We start from the raw sequence: 23,903 nt of genomic DNA, 5'->3' as shown, positions 1-23,903 counted from the left end.
ATTCTGACTCTTGAAGGAGTTAAAGAGTAGAGTTGTATATTGAGGGTATAGTACTCTTGGGTTTTGCATTGACCCTTTTAGTTACCTTTCCTGAAGATCCTCATTTCTTCACCCTACTCCAAGCCACTCTCTACTGTCCTTTCCTTTCAACCTGCCGAACTCCCTTTAATAATTCTTGAAGGAAAGGTCTTTTGCTGATGAACTCTCTGTTTCTGTTTATCTGTGAATATTTTAAATTCTCCCTCATTTTTGAAGGACAAAGAATTTTTTGCTGGATAAAGAATCATACCACTGTCTTCTTACCTCCATGGTTTCTGATGAGAAATTCAAACTTAGTCTTATTGATAATCCCTTGTATGTGACAAATTGCTTTTCTCTTGCTGCTTTCAGAATTCTCTCTTTATATCTGACATTTGACATTCTGATTAGCATGTGTCTCAGAGTAGGTCCATTAGGGTTTATTCTCTTTGGAGTATGTTGTGCTTCTTGGACATGTATATTTATGTTTTTCATACTGGAAAATTGGGGGCTATTATTTCCTCAAATATTCCTTCTGTCTCTCTCTTCCCTCCTCTTCTCCTTCTGGGACATCCATGATGCATATGTTTGGACATTTCATGCTGTCACTCAAATCCCTGAGACACTGCTCAATCTTTTCTATTCCTTTTTCTATCTGTTCTTTTGACTGTAGGATTTTGATTGTCCTGTCTTCTAGTTCACTGATCCTTTCTTCTGCCTGTTCAAATCTTCTGTTTGCCTCAAGTGTATTTTAATAGATATTGTAGTGCTTTTCACCCCCATAATTTGTTATGTTTCTTTTTAAACTTTCAGATTCTTCTTTATTCTCACACATTGTCTTCTTAATATCCTTTTATATCTATATTTTCCTTCATCTCTTTGAATTGATTTAAGATATTCTTTGTGTGTGTGTGTGTGTGTGTGTGTGTGTGTGTGTCTTATTCGTTTAGGATATTATTTTTGAACTTCTTTGATTAGTTGTTCCAAATTCTGTGTCTCCTCTGAAGTTTTATTTTCTTCCTTTGACTGAGCCATATCTTTCTGTTTCTTAGTATTGTTTGCAATTTTTTGCTGATGTCTGGGCATCTAATGATTTTGATGTGTTAACTCTGAGGGTCAGTTTCTCTGTCTTGTCTAGTCTTTTATTGCTGATTGGCTTTGTGTTAAAGCTCTTCTTTGGAAATTGGCCCAGCTTATTCTGAACCTTTATAGTAGCCCATGTTTAACTGTTTAGATTTTCTTAGCTCTTCTTCATCTGTTTCTTGCCCTGGATATGTGGTACAATTTTTAAAGACTGCACATTTTTGTGCAATTGTTTCACCTCCAGAAGAAAGCTTCCTTTCCTCTATTTGTTCTCTGGAAATCTTAACCTGTTCTGTTTGTTTTTGTGCAGAATTTTCTCCCCAATTCCTATGATTTAAATTCTCTCCCTATTCAGTGCCCCCTTTTCCTTATACTTTTCAGTTCGAGGATTGGTCCTCACTTACAGCAGCTCAGCCTCCTCCCCATCCCTGCCTTTTTTTTTCTGAGATTTTTCTGCCTCTGGCTTCTTCCTCATTAGGGTATCCTGCTCCGGGGAACCAGATGCAGTCAATCAAGAAGGGTGGGTCAATCCAGAAAGGTCTGGTTTGCATTTAGGTGGTCCAGCAAACAGAGATTGGATTGAGTGTGCTCATCTCTTGACAGCAGTCCTGCCACTTTCTCTCTCCCTCTTTTTTTCCCCCTGGGAGCCCCTTTCTATGTGGCACTTCTCAGTGGATGGTGTTTTGCCCTGGGTCTCTGTGGACTTGTGTTTTTGTGCATGGATACACACAGGGTTGTAATTTGCTGCTGTGAGTTGCTCTATAGCCTGCATCTGCAGCAGGAGGACTTGGGCAGTGCTGCCTCTGTGAGACTCCCAAGCTGTGCAGGGACCGAGTGAGGAGGAAGGGTCCAGACTGGTGAATCCACAAGGGAAATCTCCCACCTGAAATGGAGACTATTTTTTTTTCTTCAATTCACTTTTGTGGGGTGCTTCTCTGGTCTCTATCACCCTCCAGAGTTCTAATCAAGTGGGATTTGTAATTTTATTTGTCAATTCTGAGGGGAGAATTTTCCAGGGGATGCTGTGTTGATGATGTCTGTCTTTCATTTTCTTGATAGTGTCCTTTGAAGCATAAAAGTTTTAATTTTGATGAAACTGAATTTATCTATTTTTTTGGGGGGGGGATTCCACAAACTCCTTACATAGTGTCTGAATCCATTCTGACAAAGAAAAAGAGGATGATATCAGGTGGGGAAAAGAAATAAATGACAGCTTTACAGCCCATATAGATAGTAAAATGATTTATAAAATTGCCTTTCACTAGTCAGTATACCTGTCAGTATAATTTTTATTGGTAGATATAAGCCACATGTGAGTAACATACAGGTTATCATCTTCCATTTCATTCAATTGGATGGATGTGAGAGAAAAAGCAATGGAGACTATCATTCTACAGGAAATCAGTTAGTATTTATACAATTTAAAGAACGAATTCTAAATTGCTTAAGCATATCTATTAAAATCTAAATGGAACATATCAAATCAGCTTCATGTGAAAGCAACACTGTACAATGATTTCTGGACTGTCAAAATCTATCTTTCACATCTAGCATCTTAGAGTATAGAGATTGGATAGACGGCTGTCAGTGGAGCCACCTCATTTTCTCCAGGAGTTTGTATTTGATTTATATGAGTATATTCCAAGGAATATAGGATCCAGGTTCATCTCTTGGGATCTAGAACAGAAGAACAAATTTAGATATTTGCAACTTGGAAAGTGTTTGTGACTTAGGTGAAAAATAGAAGAAAATAAAATAGCCTAAAAACAACCAGGATGATGCAACATTCAGGAACAGCAGCATGTGAAGGATGGAGGAATCCAGGAGAGGACTTAGGGGTGGGGTAACGGAACTATGAGACTTATCTCATGCTTGAAGAGGGACACGTGGAAAAGTCGACTCTGCGTTTTTCCAGAGTGGAAGAGGTGATAAATGAGGTTTAGGGATAACTATAAAGGGTACCACAGAGCCAGCTTTCCTCTCAATTGAAGGAATAATTTATAGTCAGAGGGATAAATGAACAGAACTTCCTCCCATAATAAAAAATCTTGCCACTAAAAATATCTAAGGAGAGTAGAGATGTTGGCTTGGCAGGCAGGGGTGTTTTTGAAGAAGGGATTCCTGCTTTTGTGTCTGGGCCAAAAAGGGCCCTTCCAACCCTATGATTCAAATCAGGAATTATGCACACTTTCTGAGTGCCTGTTTGGGGTGGGGTGGAGGATAGACTGTTGGAGTGGCCCATATCCTTGGCCTGGGTGACCTAGATTCAGCTCACAGGTCCTAAGCTTCTATTCCTGACCTGCCCTGGATGTTCTGGGAAGGGCACAAACAGGAGGACCATATGACTGATGGAAATAAACCTCATTTTCAAGTGGTAGAGAACTGAGGCCACTGTGAGCTGGGCGGGAACAGGCTGATGAAAATCGCACACCAAGGGGCACAAGTTCAAGCATTACTCTGCTCTTCCACTCAAATGCCCTCGGTGTACCTGTCACCTTTTCTTCACAGAAAACCACTGTGGTGAGTTAACAAAACTTGACCACAAGAATAGGGGCCAAAAAAATCCAAATTCTTGTTGTTTTCGACTGGACAGGACATACCATTTTTGTGAACTTGTCTTCACAGGCCATTCTGATCTTCTCTGGGGTCAGAGGACTATTGAGCTTCAACGGACCAAAAAGGCCTCTCTCCTGCCGTGCTGCCCTCACTGCGTTGTGGATTGCAAAAAATACAGAGCAACCCAGGAACACCCCAGACTCTCCCAGACCCTTGAAAGGGAAAAAATCAATTAGATTGTGACATTAAATATGTATATTAAATATGTATTATATATGTAACATCTTCATTTAAGAAAAGTAATTTTAATCTTTTGAACCAGTATTCCCATCCTTAGGATTCCAGTTTAAGGAAATTATTCCAAAGGGAGAAAACATACAGGCCTGAACATGATGATTGTAAGATGAAAAATCAGAGTCAATGTGATGGCAATAGTAGTTCATGCTAGGCTGTGATATTTGGTGTCTTGTTTTCATTTATAATTTTATAATTATAATGTTTAATAGAACAACCAAGAGATAAGTGTAGCCCTTCCCCACATAGATGTCATTTAAAAATGGATTTATTCATAGAACATGACTTACCTTAGACGAATATAGGGTATTTGGTTTTTGAGACAGAGGCAACAAAGAAACATGCAACTCTGTGGGAACGTCACAAATGGCCGGGATTTTATATTGGTTTGGACCACGAGTGTACAGGACACCCTGAGGAGAATAATTCAGTTCCTCTGTCGTATAAAGTCCCATGCCTTGAATAAATGCACCTTCAATCTGAGGCAAAAAATAGAATTTCCACATGTGAGAAAATACAGTCCATGGTAGCATTTCAACTTCATGCTGTCTGGATTTTTAAAATACAGTTTAAAAGTCTCTTCATGGAGCAATGTGAAGAAGAGGCGGGAATGACCCAAAGAATGACCCCCAGAATGGCCAAAGCCCGTGCACTGCTGCATCCCCACGCCCAGCACCTACGTCCCATCCCGGTCGCCACCACGCCCAAGAGAAGAGCTGGAGGGGGCTGCTGAAGGAGATAAAGCCAAGGTAAAGGACAAACCACAGAGAAGATTTGCAAGGTTATCTGCTAAACCTGCTCCTCCTAAGCCAGAAGGCAAGCCTAAAAAGGCCCCTGCAAGGAAGCGAGAAAAGGTACTCAAAGGACAAAAGGGGAAAGCTGATGCTGGCAAGCTGATGCTGGCAAGGACGGGAATAACCCTGCAGAACATGGAGATGCCAAAACAGACCAGGCACAGAAAGCTGCAGGTGCTGGAGATGCCCCGTGATGTGTGTGCATTTTTGATAACTGTGTACTTCTGGTGGCTGTACAGCTTGATATATTTTCTTATTAAGTTTCATAAAAATGCAGAATTTTATTTTATACTTTTTTTTCAAGTTATCTTGTTAGCACACAGAACATCTTGTTCTCTTTTGGGGAAGGGGAAAATGTCACTAACTGAATGTCTCTGAAGCCAGTTTGATGTGGGAGAAAACACCTTTCCCCTCTAATTTTGAGACTTCCTTTTTACCACCAGGAAAAGGGATTCCCTGATGATGACAAACATTGGCCACTTTGGCACAAATGCCTTGTGCTATGGAGACACTAAAATTCATTTTTATGCCCTCATGTCCTCTTCTCAGCCTTCAGCACAGACTTGATTCTCTGAAACCCAGAGACCTCTTGGGGTTTCACCAAAAAAAATTGGGTTACCAGAATGTCAGGTCATCTGGACTTTCCAGTGATATCACTGAGACAGCATCCTTCAAAAGAGCAGAGAGTACTTTTTTACATTGTGGATCTTCAAACTGATAATTCTGCCATTGTCACTTCATTTCCTGAAGGTCAGGGCTCAGCTCGTGAAAAGCTGTTAAACAATATGCTAGATGTAAAATGTCAACCCTCACTCTAATCTTTCCCTGTTTAGAACATCACATGAAGACTTTATTGGGTTTTATAGTGGCTTTCTGATTTTTGTGGTCCATCAAAGAAGGGAGTGTGAAAATTGTTGTACACTGTTTATAATTGTCTGCCCATGTCCTGCCTGAAATACCATGATTGTTTATATCTTTGATAAAGTTGGCTACAGTTTGGCTTAGAAAAAAAGAAAAAAGAGGCTCTTCAGTGTGTCTTTGGGTACGTCTTTGAAAGTTTACCTAAAAGCCTTTCTAAACAACTTATTCATCACTAAGTCTGAAGTCAAAGGACTGTGGTTCTAATCTTGGTTTCACCACTATAATTATAGCTCCAAAGAGGTCTCAGGGAGCCTGTGGCCCAAATTCCCTCATTTTTATGCCTGTGAAGCAGATGGAACCCAATGTGGTTGGCTGATTTGTTCATAGTCACCAGCACACTAATTGTCCCAAACTTAGTCTTAAGAATCCCCATCATTTCACCCCACCGTCCTCACTCATAAACTGGCTGACCAGAGATCTCTGGACTCAGTTTCCTCCTTTGTAGCATAAAAGTTTGAAATGTGTGCTCTCTAAGCTTCTTTACAGCTTTAAAATGCTCCAGTTCTTAGTTTCATGTTGGCACATTAACAAAATTGATTTCCATACATCTTTGTGATTTCTGGGGTCTCTACCTAGTTTACTTCCTGCTTGTGACCATACTTTCTCCACCTTATTTTCCAACTGCACTTCCATCTATTAGCTGGGGTCTCTGTTAGCTGTCTGTTCGTGTATCTGATGCTATGATACTTGCTAGATGAATCTTCCTAAAACTCCAATTGACATCTCAGGTCTGCTAAGGTTAGGTGCTTGTCTTTGGATGGCCAATGTAACTCTCTATTTTCTAGCTCTAGCCTCAAGTCCCACTTTCTAGTCCCTCCTCTGACATAGGCCCCTACCACGGTCATTAGCCCTCTCCTCAACAGCAGCCACGGACACAATGTTTACTGAATTTCAGCTCTACATCTTTCTGTAGGTTGATTTCCTCCATTCTCCTCCCACCCAAAATGCCCTTTCCCATTGACAAAATTATATAGAGAAAGCCCTAGAGACCCCTCAGAGACCAAAACAAATGAACAACAACAACAAATAAACAAAAAACCCATGCCCTACTTCTTATCTAAACTTCCTCTTGAGTTTCTTCTTGATATCTTTTGAAATCTCAAATCCCCACCCAAGGCAGCAGACTCAGATAGTCGATGAAGCCCCTAGTTTATTACGTTTGAGCCTATACAAAATAAAGCCCACCTGCCCTAAACTCACCCCTTAACATGGACAAATCCTCGTCCACTCAATAGGAGTCAAGTTCACTTCCTTTTTATGTCTATAAAAGTCATTTGTCTTCCTTAGAAGCCCAAAGTTACTTCTGTTTTTGCAAGTCATCTGACTTCCTTGTTGCAGCAAAATTTTGGTCTTCCTAATAAAATGCTGTAATCTGCACAGTCAACTCAGATTAGTCTTTTGACTCTCTTCTTTCCTTGGCAACCGCGTCTACATCTACTTCCTCCCTGAAGACTCCTCTACCCAAGGGGGTAGTCGGGACAGAAGTGTGGGTGGCCTGGGCCCCAAACTTGCAACTGGTGCCTGAATGACAGTCATGTAGATGATTCCTTTTACCCTGTGGAGTCTGGTTTTACTACAAGGAGAGTTAGAATTGAATTGCATGGCAAGCACTTCAGTATCTGCAAATGTTGTAGAAGTTTTTGATATCCCTTATAGTTTTCTTCCTCTTTTTAAAAAATAAGAGATTTGACTTGACAGGTGAACTAGCTGCCCTCCCCTCTACGTGGGACCCGACTCCCAGGGGTGTAAATCTCCCGGGCAATGCAGAATATGACTCCCGGGGATGAATGTGGACCCGGCACCATGTGGGACTGAGAGTATCTTCTTGACCAAAAGGGGGATGCAAAATGAGAAGAAATAGTTTCAGTGGCTGAGAGATTTCAAATGGAGTAGAGAGATCACTCTGGTGGACATTCTTATGCACTATATAGATAACACCTCTTAGGCTTTAATGTATTGGAATAGCTAGAAGTAAATACCTGAAACTACCAAACTCCAACCCAGCAGTCTGGACTCCTGAAGACAATTATATAATAATGTAGATTACAAGGGGTGACAGTGTGATTGTGAAGACCTTGTGGATCACATCCCGTTTATCTAGTGTATGGATGAGTAGAAAAATGGGGATAAAAACTAAAGGACAAATGGGGTGGGATGGGGGGATGATTTGGGTGTTCTTTTTTCACTTTTATTTTTTATTCTTGTTCTGGTTCTTTCTGATGTAAGGAAAACGTTCAGAGATAGATTGTGGTGATGAACGTATAACTATGTTATCATACTGTGGACAGTGGATTGTATATCATGGATGATTGTATAGTGTGTGAATGTATTTCAATAAAACTGAATTTAATAAAAAAAAAATAGAGATTTGAGCTTTGGAGCAGGCAGAAGTAGAAAACTTTTGACTCAAGGGGGAGAAAAATAAGATGAGACATAAGGAGGATGGAAAGTTTTCCCTGCAAAGCTCCAGAGCAGTTTTGGCATCTACAAATAGGAAGTGAAGCAAATTAGTTACACATACCTGGCCAATGTCAACGGCTGGATTTATACTGCAGCCAATATCCATGACAATGTCTGTTCTGATGTTCTAGCAATAAAAAAAGAAGTTTTAATATTTACTTGAATGAAAACAACTTAGGAAAAAGAAGCTGAGAAAAAGGCTGGCATTTGGGGGGGCAGGGGGAGCCATGTTCCTTCAGGAGAAAGAAGCAACGAAGATTTTTTATCTGAAAAGAAGAGCTTTCAAACTTATACAAATACTCTTAACCAGCTTAAGCACCATTTCTTACCCCTTGGAAACAATAAGAGGGAAAATATTGACTTGACTTTGATTCAAACTGATTGATGCAACAGATTGAGTTTACTCCAACAGATACAACATATGACAGCAAACAGAAATTGTCTGAAGCTCTCGTGAACATAGTTACAAAACAACCCAACATCAGCAGTCCAGCTGGCCATATTTGTAATTTAGGGTTCTATAATCATAAAGGATATTGGTCTATAATTCTCTTTTCTTGTGATATTTTTACCTGGCTTTCATATTAGGATGACTTTAACCTCATAGAATGAGTTAGGAAGTATTCCCTCCTCTTCCAATTTTTGGAAGAGTTTCAACAGGATAGGTGTTAATTCTTACTGGAATGTTTGGTAAAATTCATCAGTTAAACTATCTGGTCCTGGGTTTTCTTTGTTGGGAGGTTTTTCATTACTGATTCATTCCCTTTCCTTGTTATTGTTATGTTGAGATCTTCTAATTCTTCTAGAGTCAGTGTAGGTAGTTGTGCATTTCTAAGAATTTGTCTGTCTCATCTAAGTTACATAATTTGTTACATAAATTGTTATATAAATTGTTACATAAATTTGTTACATAAATTGTTCCTAGCATCCTCTTGTAACCTTTTTTGTTTCTCTTCCTTTAATGCTGACTTGCATATTTATTTGATATTTTGTATTGCACATATTAATGCCCTCCCTTTCATTTCTGATTTTAGTTGTTTCCTCTCTTTTTTTCATCAATCTAGCTAAATGTTTGTTAATTTTATGGATCTTTTCAAACCAACTTTTGGTTTTGTTTTTCTCTCTATTGTTTTTTGTTCTCTATTTCATTTACCTCCACTCTAATCTTTGTTATTCCTTTATGATCACTTTGGGTTTAGTTTGCTCTTCTTTTTCTAGGTCCTCCAGTTGTGAGGTTAAGTCTCTGATTTGGGATCTTTCTTCCTTTTTAATGTAAGCATTTAGAGCTATACATTTTCCTTAAGCACTGCTTTTGTGGCATCCTGTAAGTTTTGGTATATTGTGTTTTCATTTTCATTTGCCTCAATATCTTTCCTAATTTCCCCTGTGATTTCTTCTTGGACCTATTTGTTTCTTAATAGCACATTGCTAAATTTCTACATATTTGTGAATTTTCCATTTCTCCTTCTATTATTGATTTCTAGCTTAATTCCATTGTGGTTGGAAAGGATACATTGTACTATTTCAGTATCTTCGAATTTATTGAGACTTGTTTTGTGACCGAATATATTGTCTATCCCGGAGATTGACCCTTGTGTACTAGAGAAGAATGTTATTCTGTTGCTGTTGGGTGAAGTGTTTACATATGTCCATCAGGTCTAGTTGGTTTATAGCATAATTTGCAGTATTGTTTATAGTATGGTTGGTTTATAGTATTTCCTTATTGGCCTACTATCTAGCTGTTCTATCCATTATTGAAAGTGGTATACTGAATTCTCCTACTGTTAATGTATAACCATCTATTTCTCCCTTGAAATCTGTCAGTATTTGCTTCATATATTTTGGAGCTCTGCTATTAGGTACATATCTATTGTAGCTGTTATGGCTTCTTGTTGAATTGACCCCTTTATCAGAACATAGTGACCTTCATTGTCCCTTGTAACAGTATTTGACTTAAGTCTATTTACCACGATATTAGAATAGCTATCCCAGGTCTTTTTTGGTTACTATTTGCATGTATATATTTTTCCATCCTTTCAGTTTCAATCTACTTGTGTCTTTGAATTTAAGGTGAGTCTCTTAAAAACAGCATATAAGTTGGGACATTCTTTTTAATCCAGAAGTAACTGTTGAAATTGAAGGCCTTCTGCCATTTTGATATTTATCTTTGTAAGTCTCATACCATTTTTATCTTCAATTCTTCCTTTAATGCTGACTTACATATTTATTTGATATTTTGTACTGTACCATTTTGGGCCCCTTCTCATTTCTTGCTGTATATATTTTTCATATATTTTCTTTATAATTACCATGGGTCTTGAATTAAACAACCTAAATCTGTAACAATGATCTTTGGTTTGATGCCAACTTAAGATCAACAGTATACACTTACATGGTTTCTAAACCTCCTATCCACCACATTTTTTGTTGTACTTGTTACAAATTATATCTTTATTCATTGTATCTCTAAAACCATAGATTTATCATTACTTTTTTATGCATTTGCATTTTAGCAAGAAGTGGAGTTACATACTAAAAATACAATATCATAGTATTGGCATTTATAATTAACCATATGGTTACCTTTACTGGATGTCTTTGTTTCTTTATGCTGCTTTAATCCACTGTCTAATGTCCTTTTGTTTCAGTCTGAAGAACTTCCATTAGCACTGCTTATAGGTCAGGCCTAGTGGTGATGAATTTCCTCAGCTTTTATCTGGGAGTGTATTAATCTCTCCCTCATTTTTGAAAGACATTCTCATTGGATATAAAATTCTTGTTTGGCAATTGTTTTCTTTCAGCACTTTAAGTATTTCATCCTACTGCGTTCTTGCCTCCGTGGTTTCTGATGAGAAATCAGCACTTGATATTTTTGGGACTCCCTTGTACATAACACAATGCCTTTCTCTTGCAGCTTTCAGAACCCTCTCCTTGTCCTTGGCATTGGACAGTTTGATTACTATGCATCAGGCCACGGCTGTTTCTGAGTTTATCCTGTTTTGGATTCATTGGGCTTCTTGAATGTGCATAGTCATGTCTTTTGTTAACTGTGTCATTATTTCTTTTAATATAGTTCTGCCCCTTTCTCTCTTTCTCTTCCTTCTGAGTCTCCAATAATGCACATATTGGCATGCTTGATGGTGTTTCATAGGTCTCTTAGGCTCTGTTTGATCTTTTTAATTCTTTTTTCTTCCTGCTCCTCAGTCTGCATCATTTCAATTGTCTTGTCTTCAAGCCACTTATTTTGCCAGCTCCAAATTACTGTTGAAACCCTTTCAGGAATTCTTCATTTCAGTTACTGTGTCTTCCACTCCAGGAGATCTGTTTGGTTTCTTTTTAAATTTTTCTGACTCTTTATTGAGATTTTCATATTTTTTATTCATTGTTTTTCTGATATCCTTTAGTACTTTCTTTGTGTTTTCATCTCCTTGAGCTTGAGGATATCAGGTATCCTTTTTTTAAAGTCCTTGTCTGATATGTACGAACCCTGGTCTTCTTCACTGATTGTTTCTGGATTTTTATCTTGTTCCTTTGGATGGGTCATCATTTCCTGTTTCTTTCTTTGTCTTGTAATCTTGTTGCACACTGTACATTTAATATTTTAAAGTGTTACCTCTGGGATTTAGTTTCAGAGCTACCTATTCCTTAAGTTTGTTATCTAGTTAGTGATATGACAGAGATATCCTTGAGTACCAGGAGCTAACAAAAACAAGCAAACAAATACAAAAACTGTGTTTCATCATCTTTGCAATCTGGCTGTGCATTGGCTGGTGCTCCCCTTTAGAATTTAGCCCTCCTATCCAGAAGATCTCCCGAAGGCGAATATGACGTGCATCGCCCTCCCTGTCTTTTCTGAGCCTGTATCTCATCATGGTCTTGTGCTTGCTGGTGGCCTTAGGAATTCCCACATTTACAGGAATTTGAATGCTCTCTCTACTCCCTATGAAATAGTCTCTCTCCCCCTTTCAGGTGCTTTATTGTATGACTCAAAAGAGGTTAACCTTTGCACTAGGCTGCTTTGTCTTAATCATTTTTTATACTGCTTTAGGTGTCTGTAAGCTGCTTCTTCCTGCAGGGCAAGTTTTGGGAGTGTGAGCCACAGTAGAGTTTCCTGGTTCAGACTTTCAGGCTGCCCAACTGATGGCTTAGCACTGACATACAGGCACTGCAGTAAGCACACAGGGGCTACTCCACTCCCTCTGGAACAGTGACAGGTACCCACAATGGGAGTGAAGGCTGGCTCCATTCTGTACCACGGAGAGGGTGGGGGAGGGGCAGCAAGGGCTCTATAAGCTTCTCCTAGTGTTTTTTAAGCAGCATTTTCTTGATTTGGCACTCACCCAGTTACTGCAACACTTAAATTGTTTTCTAGAGTTCTGAGGAAGATGGCTCTGCCAGTTTTTGTTAATGGTTCAAAGCTTTTGTGGGTGGACAGCATGCTGGAGCATGTTAAGTCTCCATCTTAGTCGAATGGATGCCTTATTTGATTCAGCCACTTTCTTTTGATAGGGCTGGAGAGGGTGGTTTTAAATTGTGGTTGCCTGCCTCCAAAACGGCTCTGAGTGATCTCCCCCACATGGTATTCATGCCCTTATGTAGCCCCCTCCCATATCCTACCAGGGTTAGTTTGTGAAATCAGTAGCACACAGCAGAAGAAATAATATGTTGCTTCCTATATTAGATTTTGAAAGCTGTGGCTTGTGTCTTGAGTGCTCTCTTGCTTGCTTGCTCTATCTCTTTCTCTCAGACCACTGCCATGACCTTATATAAAGGTCTGCATAGCAAGGAACTAAGACTTCCTGCCAACGACCATGTGATAGAACTTAGAAGAGGATTCTCCAGCCTCCAGTGAGCCTTGAGATATGAGCAGCCTGAGCTGAAAGCTTGACTGCAACCTCATGAGAGATCTTAAGCTGAAACCACCCACATTAACCACTCCCAGATTCTGGACCCTCAGAAACTGGATGAGCTAATAAGTGTTTGTTGCTTTTAACTGCTAAGTTTTGGGGTAATTTGTTCTTCAGTAATAGATAACTAATACATAGATGCAGGTTCAAAGAGAGGGAAATTTTGGAGGAATAAGGACAATTCTATCAACATGAGGAGAATGGCTAATAAAGAGGCCCCTGAGGAAGGTTCTTGGTGGGATGTGACATTATAGCTTTTTGCCTGGGGATGATACCTACCTTGGCTACAGATCTAGCTTTATGAAGGCATGTGATGAGACCATTTAGCTTTCTCTTAAGATTGTTCTAATAAGTTGCACGATCACACCTTAAACTTTCATACCAAGGCTAATTATAACCTTGTTGTTGGATCTTAATAAGACCAAGATATAAAGGATAAAAAATAAAATCCACATGATTAAAAGTGATGTTTTCATCAACTGTTTCTTTGAGGGAGAAAGGCTGTAGTAATCAATTATAAGGGAGATTTCTATTGACTTCCATAACAGAGGACAGTTATTCTAGCTTATAAACCATGCTGAGAGTGGTAACTATTTCACCCCCATCCAAGGCTCCCCAGAGGTAATCTGGTCTAAGTTAGTTGGCACTGCTAGAATCCAGACCAGGCAGATACTAGAACAGGCAGGTATAGTAAAGATATATATAATTTCAAAGATTAGGCTGACTATAGTTAACAAAAATACTTACTGGGAACATAATAAATGAAATGAAAACACATCGGGGCAAAATCTAAGAATGTAGCCATGAGGGACATTTGAATATATTAAGAACTAGAGCTTGCTTCTTTGGTAGGTTTTGGGACAGACTATTAGCTTGGGCACATGACAGTTATGAGGGTATCACAGTCCCATTAAATGCATTTCTGATTATTTATTATTATGACAACAGCTGTGTTTCTCCCCAAAGGCTCTGCTACAAGAGGAGAAACTGTGTAATTCCGTGAAGTGCGAGTGTGTATGTGTGACTATATGTGAGTATCTCCTTAAAGCACCCATTAAAATAATTCGAATTTGCTTCAACTGTCTAAAAAGCAGGACCTGGCTGGGAAAAAGATACCAGAAGATCTCTGCCCTGTGCTGGCCCTCGGCACCAGTTAGTGGATAATGGATAACTATGAAATCCTTCAAAAACATCACACGATTACATTCCACATGAACGGTCAGGATGGGCAACAGTCTCCCTGGAAGCCCCTTACAGGCTGCATTTCTTCCCCAGGTGGCTTTCTTCCTGATTCCATTAAAAAGAGCCGAGAATTTAAGAGGAGTGGCCACCAGATGTTTCCGAGGATGCCACCACACCAGCAGGGTGATTGCTAAGCCTCTACTTCCTCCTGCTAATACAGGGAAATTATCCTGAGGTCAAGTACATGGTGCGGTTACACACTGGACTCTCCTCAGGTTGAGGGAATATGTGGACTTGAGATGTATTTTCTGTGTAACCTGAAGACCTTTCAAGTCGGTACTGACCTTATGATCACCTGTCAGGCAGTCTATTTCAACCTCGGAACAGGCAGCTCCAAAAACAAAGTATTCGAAGGGATGACCTTCGCCCTTCTCCCAGTCCATGTTAGCCTCATAACCCCTGGAGGAAACAGAGTTCTTGAGGAGTGTGTTAAATGACCAAGTCCCCTAATTACAGACAATGACAACGAAACAGCCCCAAACAGCTGTGCTCACTTTGTACGCACAGCAAACCAGAGGGATGCACCTTACGATGATGGCCCAGCACATAATGTGTGCTCAATAAATATGTTGAATAAATAAATATTTACTTCTTTCTTATGAAACTTGCCTTGTCTTATCTAAAAAAAACCACCCAGTCACTTCTTACCTCAGGAGGTTAGCTGCTGACTTAGGATTATCCCTCCTGTTGTTTTTGACTCACATCGGATCACGCAATCCTACAGTCATCAGACTTGGGGAATTCAACCTTCATTTTACACCAAACACTATTACAAAGATTCACACTTGCCTGCTTTCTCTAGCTTCCTGGCTCCATGATTAAGCCTTCTGCATCAGGGATCGGGCTCCCCAGTGCTCGTTCTTCACCACTACTCTGGTCTCTCACAGTCACAAACCCCATGACTCACTCTGTCCCACCACTTCTCTAAGGACACCAAAGAGTGTCAAGGACACAAGAGAAGTATGGCTAGCAGCATGCCAGAATTCTCTACCCCTCTCTCCTCTGCTTCTCCCAGTCTGGAGGGGGACATTAAAAATGCTTTACAATGATTGTTTCTCTTAACCAGTCAGTGTCCTGGGACTCCCATGACAACTGGGGACTCCCAAGACAACTGGGCAAATCACAAAAACCAGGCAAATCTCTGTATATCCCCTGCTCTCTGATGGCTTAAACTCTTCATTAAAATAAACTGAAACAATTGTTTTCTAAAGTAGTTGAGTTCCAGTTCCGCATCTTGACATCAATAGTTACTGTCAAAATTTCTGATTTTTTGCCAATCTGTAAGGTAAGGAATGTTGTCTATCTTATCACAAGTTTAATTTTCATTCCCTTACCTTTTAACAAAGGTAACTTAAGGGATAGACTGTGTTTTCAAGAAAGTCAAACACTGCTGTGGGTTCCAAGCACTAAGCCCTCTAATGCCACTCAATGTGATTTGAATTATCAATTCAGCTGAATTTTATTTGTGTGCCAATTTTTCCCAAAAATCTTTTTCTGGACATTTGGATTAACTAGCAGGTAAGGTAATGTTCTTTCTAACAGTGGGCTACATGAAAGTACGAAATCAATTTTTGCCAAAATTGCTAACAGAACTGTAACTCTTCCACAAGATACTGCTACTACCTTCCATAGCATAAGACTGAAAGGACAATTTACCTGAAGTATCCAGTAGCTGAAAGGCTAATGCTTTCCGCAAAAGCAGCCTCTGCCTGCAAAGGAAGAGTATAATGATGCATTGAGGATATTTAAATAAAATCACGTGAGACTTCAATTTTAATTTTATTATATATTACATAAAGCTATCATTAGTAAAAATTGGGAAGGACCAAAATTAATTTATGCATTTCAGCATTCTCCATCTCCACAGGCCTTCATGGTATACTACTTGTAGTGACAGCATTTAGTCAATCAATGCACATGGTTGCAGTAAATAATTGCCATGGTACATTACATTTATAGACTGGACTACAGTCGGCAACGCAGTTTCTGCTTATCAACAACTTCACTCAGTCATCTGTAGAGACTCAGCCTATTAACATGGAACATTTCAAGAAACAGTGGTTGGTTGGGTGTTGAGTTTTAATATCATGTAGCCAAAACCATTTTAGGAGAGGGGAATAATTTTGCTAAACTCTACCATTTAACCCTAAAAGGTCTCCTGACTCTGAAATGCACATAGTTGACCACTATACAGCAAAACAGGGGTGAAGTCCAAGACCAAGTCTGAGAGTGATAACCACAGCCCAGGAGAAAAGAAACAGGGCTGAATGGCAGAGGACTGGCCCTCCCACCTGCATCTCTCTCTAGCTCTCTGCAGTCTAGCTCTCTCTGCGGTTTTGAGCTCAGGCAGCACAGGGCAGAGGGCAGAAAGCAGAAATAAATACGCCCAGAGAGGACTGAGATCTCCCCTAAACATGAATTATAGAATGAGTCCCAACTCTATGGAATAGCAGGGACCATTCCTAAGTAGGACTGCCTAAGTGTTCTTTTCTTCAGGCCAGTGCTTTTAATGTTGTAAAGCCCGGAACAGTCAGCACAACACAGACCCCTGGCCTTTGCTGATGTCCTTTCAATACCATCCGGCACTTTACAACCTACTACTTTGAAAACTTTGGTAGTTGACTTTAGAATTTGTATCTTTTCTTCTAGCTAGACTGTAAGTAGAACAAAAGAACTAAAAGAATATTTTTCCATTTCATTTAGTGCCTAGTGGAAGGTTGAATATATACTCAATGGCTTGGCTATCTATTTCTAAATGCTTGTGTGATTTTCACTTTTTTAAGAATGACTCTAGTGTTGTTCCTCCATTTTAGGAAGAGTAGATTCACAAAGAAGGAGAACAAACAGGAGTTCTGGACAGAAAAGCCATCTCTTTCTCTAATAGCTGAAGAATTTGTGGAATTTTTCCAGACGTAAAAGTTCCTCCACCATATTATGACAGCATTTCCACATGCTGAGAGGAAATCACTATACGACTGTTGCACCTTTTAAAATGCATATTCTGCAGATTATTTACACATATCTCTCTCATTTCCTTCCCTTTTATTTTTAACATACAATGCAGAGTAACACATTCTCACCCAATCCTTCCAAGTGCCCCGAGGATTCTTGCTGATGATGGGTTCAAGGCGTTTTAGAAGAGTTTGACAAGCATCCTAGGAATTATTTTTTTAATTAAAATTATCATCATAAAACGGCAAAGAAAACATACAGATCAGCATTACATTTATTAAATATATCAAGGCCTGTGTAATTTTACTGAGGGGCTAGGATAAACAGTGGTCAAAATTCAGAGTATATAAAAGATATATTACGTAAAACGGAACTTTGGTTTTCAAGGTATGACCTAAAGCTGGGTCAAACATTATATATAGGTTTTGGTGGTGGCCAAGAAATAAACAAGCTAAAGGATGCAGAACAGAATGAGCCTTCCCCAAGGGAAGAAAAACAGAAGACAATGATAGAACGTTGTTATCAAGCAAACTACTGTAATTTTGACATTTACCAAAAGGAATAATCCAAATCAGACTGTACAGAGCAGCCTCTTATTCGAGTTGTCTATGTGGGTTTTGTTTATTTGATTGTTTAACAGAGACATGGAGGAATAACTGAAGTGACAAGAAAGATTAACAAGAAAAAGTTTTATAAGACAATCGCAGGCCAAAGATTAGAAGAAGCGAATGAAGAATGGCCATTCACTCTTCCATGGGAGAAATCATTTTTAAAACAAAAACTGTTTCTTATTCTTTTGTTTCCTTTTTCTCACCTCTATAAAATGGAGAAGCTCTTATCTCCGATTCATTCTATTTTTCTTTAAAGTATTTGAAGTCAGCAGTTCAAACTTAGCCTTAATGCTTTTAAAGTTAACATCTTGGAAACACTACTTTGGAGGATCTTTAACAAAAGGTCCCATAGTGACAGTGAAGGATCATGTGGTCCAGCCCTTTCCAGGGCAGGGTCATTTGATAGTTGTACATTCATTTCTGGGATTCTTTGATACTGGGGAAGCTGAGCAAGGAGTCAGAATGGCTGGGTCAGGGGTAGACACTTCCTAAGGGAGCTCCAGCAGCTGCAACAATGTACAAAACTCCCCACCAACTCCTGATCCTGCCCCCATGAGTGACCTACGCTAAAAGATGCTTGACTCCTGCAGTCATGAGAACGGGAGAGAGGGGTTTGGGAGTGGAAACGGAATTCATTCTGGAGCAATCAACAAATTCACAATGAAAACCACTAGACTAAGTACTCCTTGGGGGAAGAAATGAGTCAGACTGAACCTTGTATGTCCAGCTCCTAGCAGAGTTCCTGGCATAGAGGAGAGGCTTCATAAACATTTGTTAAATAAATGAATTTTGTATTTGAGTCAAAGCAGTTCATCAGCAGGAGTGAGAAAATCAGAACCAAACCTGGGATATTAGAAGGGACATTGTCTGGTAAAGATCTATATGGGCTCATCCAGCAGCATAGGGTAGAAGTTATTTCCCTTAAAACAGGCATAGCCAACTTGAAGTAAGCAGTCTAGGCGGGGGCTACACATCCCAGAGAGAGGCCCAAGGGAAGATCAAGTGCTGGTAGAGCTACCAAGGGGATCTGCCCACCGGTGCCTTCACATTTCTCCAAAATAAGCTACCTGCTCCGCCAGCTTGTCCCAATGCTCCTGCACACACTCTTTATATCGTTACACTGTATTAAGGCACCACGAAAGTGGAAAGACATAACAGACATTTTTGAGGAAAAGTGAAAGGACTTGCTCCCTGGTTAGATGTTAGGAGTGCAGGAGAAACGAGTGATGGCGTTTCCAGTACGGGAACTGGCTGGATTGGGAGAAGGAGCAGCTTTCACTGAGAGGATGGGAGAAAGACACAGGAGGTAGATTTACATCTGATCCCACCCATAGATTTGGCCCTGACAGGTTTAGTGATTTGGGTGCCAGAGCAACGACTTTTACCTTCACTGCCATTCCGTTGCCATCTGCCACCACTGAAGCTCCAGAGACATTTGCATTAGGGACAGTTTCTGTGCTGGTCCCACGCAGGTGAACATTTGACATCGGCATCCTTAACTCACGGCTGACCACCTAGAGTTTAGAAGAACAAACAGAGAACTTTGGTTAGTCATAGAGCCATAGCACATGACACGTGGGAGAAGCCCTCATGGCCATGGCGGGGGATAAGGGCAGAACCCTGAATTCCTCTTGGAGGCAGCCACAGAAAGGTTTGTCTTCCTACAAACCCTGTAGGAGAGGTTGCATATTCCTGATGGCAGAATATTCATATAAGCATATTCATGAAGTCAGAAACTAGATACAGGTTACCAGGCACCAAGTAGGGAAGGGGAATGGGCAGTTAACATTTAATTGGTATGGAGTTTCTGTTTGGGGTGATGGTAAGTTTTGGCAATGAATAATGGGGATGGAGGCACAACTTTGTGCATGTTGTTAACACCACTGAATGGTATATTTGAAAAGGGAAGAAAAGGGAAACTTTAGGTTGTATATAAGTTACCATACATACACATAAACAAAATTCACAGAATTGTACAGAACAATGTAAATGCAGTAAAGTTAATAACATAATTATAATAATAGTTCCATGAATTATAAGAAAGGTACCACAGGAATGCAAAATGTTAATAATAGGGAAAACTGTGGGTGTGAGAGGGGGGTATAGGGGACTTCTGTACTTCCTGCATGATGCTTCTGCAAACTTACAACTGAAAAAAACAAAACAAAACAAGAAACAAAAACCCTGCTGTGAGTTGGACCCCAAGCCCTGAGCACACTTTCTTTGATTTCTCAGGTGCAATAGCATCAGCAAGAGGAGGAAAGGGCCCAGGTCCAGCAGGAAGAATCACTCTACATCTTTACAATCATAAGATTATCAAGGGAGAACTTGGGGCCTGTCCTACCACCACACACGGTGGCATTCTAGCAGGGTGTGCCTTATCCCTGACAGGAGACACATTTGTTATGAGCAGAACAGCACAGCTCTTGTGAGTGAGAACAATGACCTTGGGAAAGTAGTTCCATGAGCATCACATGCACCATGGAGAGAGAAGGGGTTGGTGCCTACGCCGAGCCAACGGCTTAACTAGATGCTTCATTCTTTCATTCTTAGTGCTAGGGAGCAAAATCATATTGCTTACTTGAACTGATACAAAATACTCGTCTCTCCTGCTAGCAGTAGGGCTTAATAGAGTTCACCCACAACTGCTACAAGGACATTAGCATATAAAGTCCTTTCACAACGCTTGGTTTTCAGAAGATTGTCTACACAGAGTGTCCTGGCTTAGAACATAAAGGTCTCTGCTGGCTCAATAAGGAAAGTACTGACATTTCACCAAAAAACGGGAAGAGTAGGAGCAGACAATTCCAAAGTGACTGATAACGGGAAGGAAAATATAATAGTCAACATCACTACAATCAGAAAAATGCAAATTAAAGGAATAATGAGATACTACCACTCACCTATCAAATAATCTATGATTAAAAAAAATCTATAATAGTCAATGTAATGAGATGGGTACTTTCTGGAAAAGAATTTGGTAATATGTGTTATGAGAGAGAAGTTATTTAACCCCCTTTGACCCCATAATTCCACTTCTGGAATCTATTTTAAGAAAATTATTACTGATATGTTCTTAGGTTTATGCACAAAAATGTTCACTGATGTGTTTAACAATCAGGGATGGTTAAGTAAATTACACATACACCCACATGCATTCATTAAAAATCATTATTGCTAAGTATTCTTAATGACAGGAAGAATAGGGATAGGTGAAAAAAATAGGATATGAAATTATACAAGTAGTATTTTAGTGATCTTTTGGAAAAGAAAAAAAAAAGACAAGAAGGAAAAAACCCCAACCCAGTGATTATTACTAGATGGTAAAATTGTGTGTGGCCTTTTTTGTCTTTGAAATTTTCCAAAATTTTTATAATCTATAATACCAATATCATAATTAGAAAACAACAGAAAGAGAGAAGATGAAATCGAAACTAAAGTAAGTAAGCCAAAGAATACTGGTAAAGTTTGGTTAGAAATCTCAAATGTGGTTTATATTATCAATTGTACAGAGTACTTAATATAAAAATGGCAAAAAATAATGCAATACATGAAAATTTATACACCTTTTTATTGCCCTGCAAAGTTCAAAAAATGAAAATTCATTTGTTAATATCTACAACGGAAAGCAGTAAATAGATACACAATTTCCTCAAGCAGTAAAACAACCTGAAGCTCTTATGTCACATTGTTAGATTCAGTTACAAAATTGTCTTGTTTACTCTGTTCAGGCTATAGTTCAATAGCTTCAGCTATCGAAGCGAAAGACTCCTATCTTTTACTTTTTCTTTTGGAACAGAAAACAAACATTCATGGTTTCTCTCACACACATACCTACAAGTGTACACCCAACTTAATCGAATTCTTTGCATTCTTACCTGAATCATTTTAGTGTGGACCCCCTGCCCCATTTCAATTCCACCATGAGTCACCAGCACAGAACCATCTAGATAAATATGAACTAGGGCAGCAGCCTAAGCAGAAAAGATAAAAAACCAATTCCATGATCTTTTTAATATAACACATTTTCCTTGGAAATAATCCCCTCCTTTCCATCCCCCCTGCCCCCAGTCCCCACCAAAACCACACATGGACATGAACAGGGCCAGGGCACTGCCTGGTAAGTGCTGCCTCGTGGTCTCCCCGACGTTCCTTAAGCTACTATTTCCTAATCAGGACATGTGAGCACATTGGGACCTCCAAGGGTCCCTCTCTGGGGGAGCAACATTCTAGGTTTCCTTTGGAGGACATGAGAGCAATTTTAAAATGCACAGATAAATGGAGATAGGTTGGGAGAGAGGGAGGATAAGTCTTTGTGTTTAGACATATTCCCATAGTTGTAGGTATTTTGCAGAGAAGTAAAAATAAAAATCCAAATAGGCATGGGAGAGATTGACCTTCAGCAAGATGGTTATTGTTTGCTGTAAAATGAACTAAACCCATCCTAAGTCTTCTAGATAAGGAATCACAGAGCTTCAGAGTCAGAAGGGAATGCAGAGGAAACTTTGCAACTGTAGCTCCCCCCCAAGGACCCTGAAGATACCAAATGCCAACAGAGAATCAAAGTCTCCTGGTGGTGAGAAACACCCCAACTCTAAGCAAAACGTTTTACAATTAACAAGGATGTACCTTCTTGCAAGTCTGCCTGTGTTATACTAGGGGGTATGGAAATGTTCCAGGGGACTAAAGAAAACAAGGATGACTTCTTCATGTTGACTTGCCAGTGGGAGGGTAATATCAACACCATAAGGTCCTACAGAATATGCTTCTAGAAGTTCCACTGTGATCCAGGAAGCCCTGCGAGGCACACCTTTGCAGCTGCGCAGATGGGAAGTGCCAACCTCCCAGATGTGGTCTAGCTTAGTCAGCGGTCACTGGAAGCTAACCCTCTGCCACCTAGTTTTCCCAACATCTAAATTTCTCTGTAAAGTGGCATACAGTCTTGGATTTACAAAAGCAGAAATTTCTGGTAATAAGCTAATTCCATTTAACGAACATAAAATTTTAATAAGCCTTAATAACTCAGATTACTTGCAAGCAACACTGGACAGAAGTGAAAGTCAATGGAACTGCACACTCATCACCAGATGAACCCAAGGAAAGGGCTGCATTCCTACATCAAGTGTCTGCCCACCCGCAGGCCCTTCACAGCCACTGTGGGCCATGGACCACACCTGGAGAATTGCCTTCATTGCTGTCCAAACATTCATATTACCCAGTGAATGCCAAGCAGAACTTCTATTTTTCCAAGTAAGACACTTTGACAATGAAAGTGGGGGGCTCTATTTGCCTGGTCAGCAGATGAAAACTACGGATGTATCTGGCAAATCGGGACCTATGGGTGCTCTCTCCCTGAAGACAAAGGCACACACATTCACCATGCATGGAAGGACCATGGAATCTTGAAGAAGACATGATCATAGGGAACATGCCTTGGGAAGATGTAGCAGTGGACGTGTTATTGTCTTTTCATATATATCACCCCTAGAAACATTACCTTGTGCTCCTGGCCATTTATTCTCAAAACAATAAAGACAAGGAGTGGCATCCTCCAAAGAGCACCCAGAGGAGCTGGCTGCCCTGGGAGCACTCTGTCAGATGCCATGTGGTGCCAGCAACAACGGCAGCTCCTGGGCTCTGCTCGGTGGCACTTCACTGGACTCTACTCGAATGCGAGCCCCCTGAAGGGAAGGACCACACCTTAAGGCATCTCTTGGAATGCAACATAGTGACTCACATTGTTGAAGTGACATTTATCAAGTGTTTGATAAATGAATTTGCGACAGCATAGCCTTTTGATCTGTTTCTTGAGCTCTTAGACTCTATTTGGCCTCCTTGGCTCTGTGAGCAGAGTGTGGGTGTAACTCTTAGTTGGACTTGGCACATGTGACTGAGCCACAGCTACAGAGGATTGTGAATTCCCTACCCTGCAACCCTGCTGGCACAGCGCCCTGCCTGCATGTCCAAGGCAGTGTTTCTTTTAGAGACTGCTGAGTAATCTGTTACATATGGTGCTGTAATCTCCTACTGGCAATTTAAAATGACAAATTTGGTTAAGCGCCACC

The 23,903-nt window shown here is 40.0% G+C and overlaps 1 protein-coding gene across 1 annotated transcript in view; it reads right to left on the bottom strand.

Annotated features, from left to right (window-relative positions):
- Nucleotides 1-2,328: 2,328 nt before the first annotated feature.
- LOC119543922 (aldehyde oxidase-like) overlaps nt 2,329-23,903 on the bottom strand; it is an 87,579-nt gene continuing 66,004 nt past the window's right edge. The window contains exons 27-35 of the mRNA XM_037848812.1: nt 21,717-21,812; nt 19,224-19,352; nt 17,356-17,430; nt 15,932-15,984; nt 14,560-14,674; nt 8,188-8,253; nt 4,242-4,430; nt 3,702-3,869; nt 2,329-2,778 (exon numbers count right to left, since the gene is read on the bottom strand). Coding sequence (XP_037704740.1) covers nt 2,728-2,778; nt 3,702-3,869; nt 4,242-4,430; nt 8,188-8,253; nt 14,560-14,674; nt 15,932-15,984; nt 17,356-17,430; nt 19,224-19,352; nt 21,717-21,812 — 942 coding nt within the window. The 3' untranslated portion in view covers nt 2,329-2,727. The remainder of the gene's footprint in view (nt 2,779-3,701; nt 3,870-4,241; nt 4,431-8,187; nt 8,254-14,559; nt 14,675-15,931; nt 15,985-17,355; nt 17,431-19,223; nt 19,353-21,716; nt 21,813-23,903) is intronic.

Source organism: Choloepus didactylus, chromosome 9, assembly GCF_015220235.1.
Source record: "Choloepus didactylus isolate mChoDid1 chromosome 9, mChoDid1.pri, whole genome shotgun sequence".
Classification (NCBI taxonomy): Eukaryota; Metazoa; Chordata; class Mammalia; order Pilosa; family Megalonychidae; genus Choloepus; species Choloepus didactylus.
This window is presented reverse-complemented; position numbering and strand designations above follow the sequence as displayed.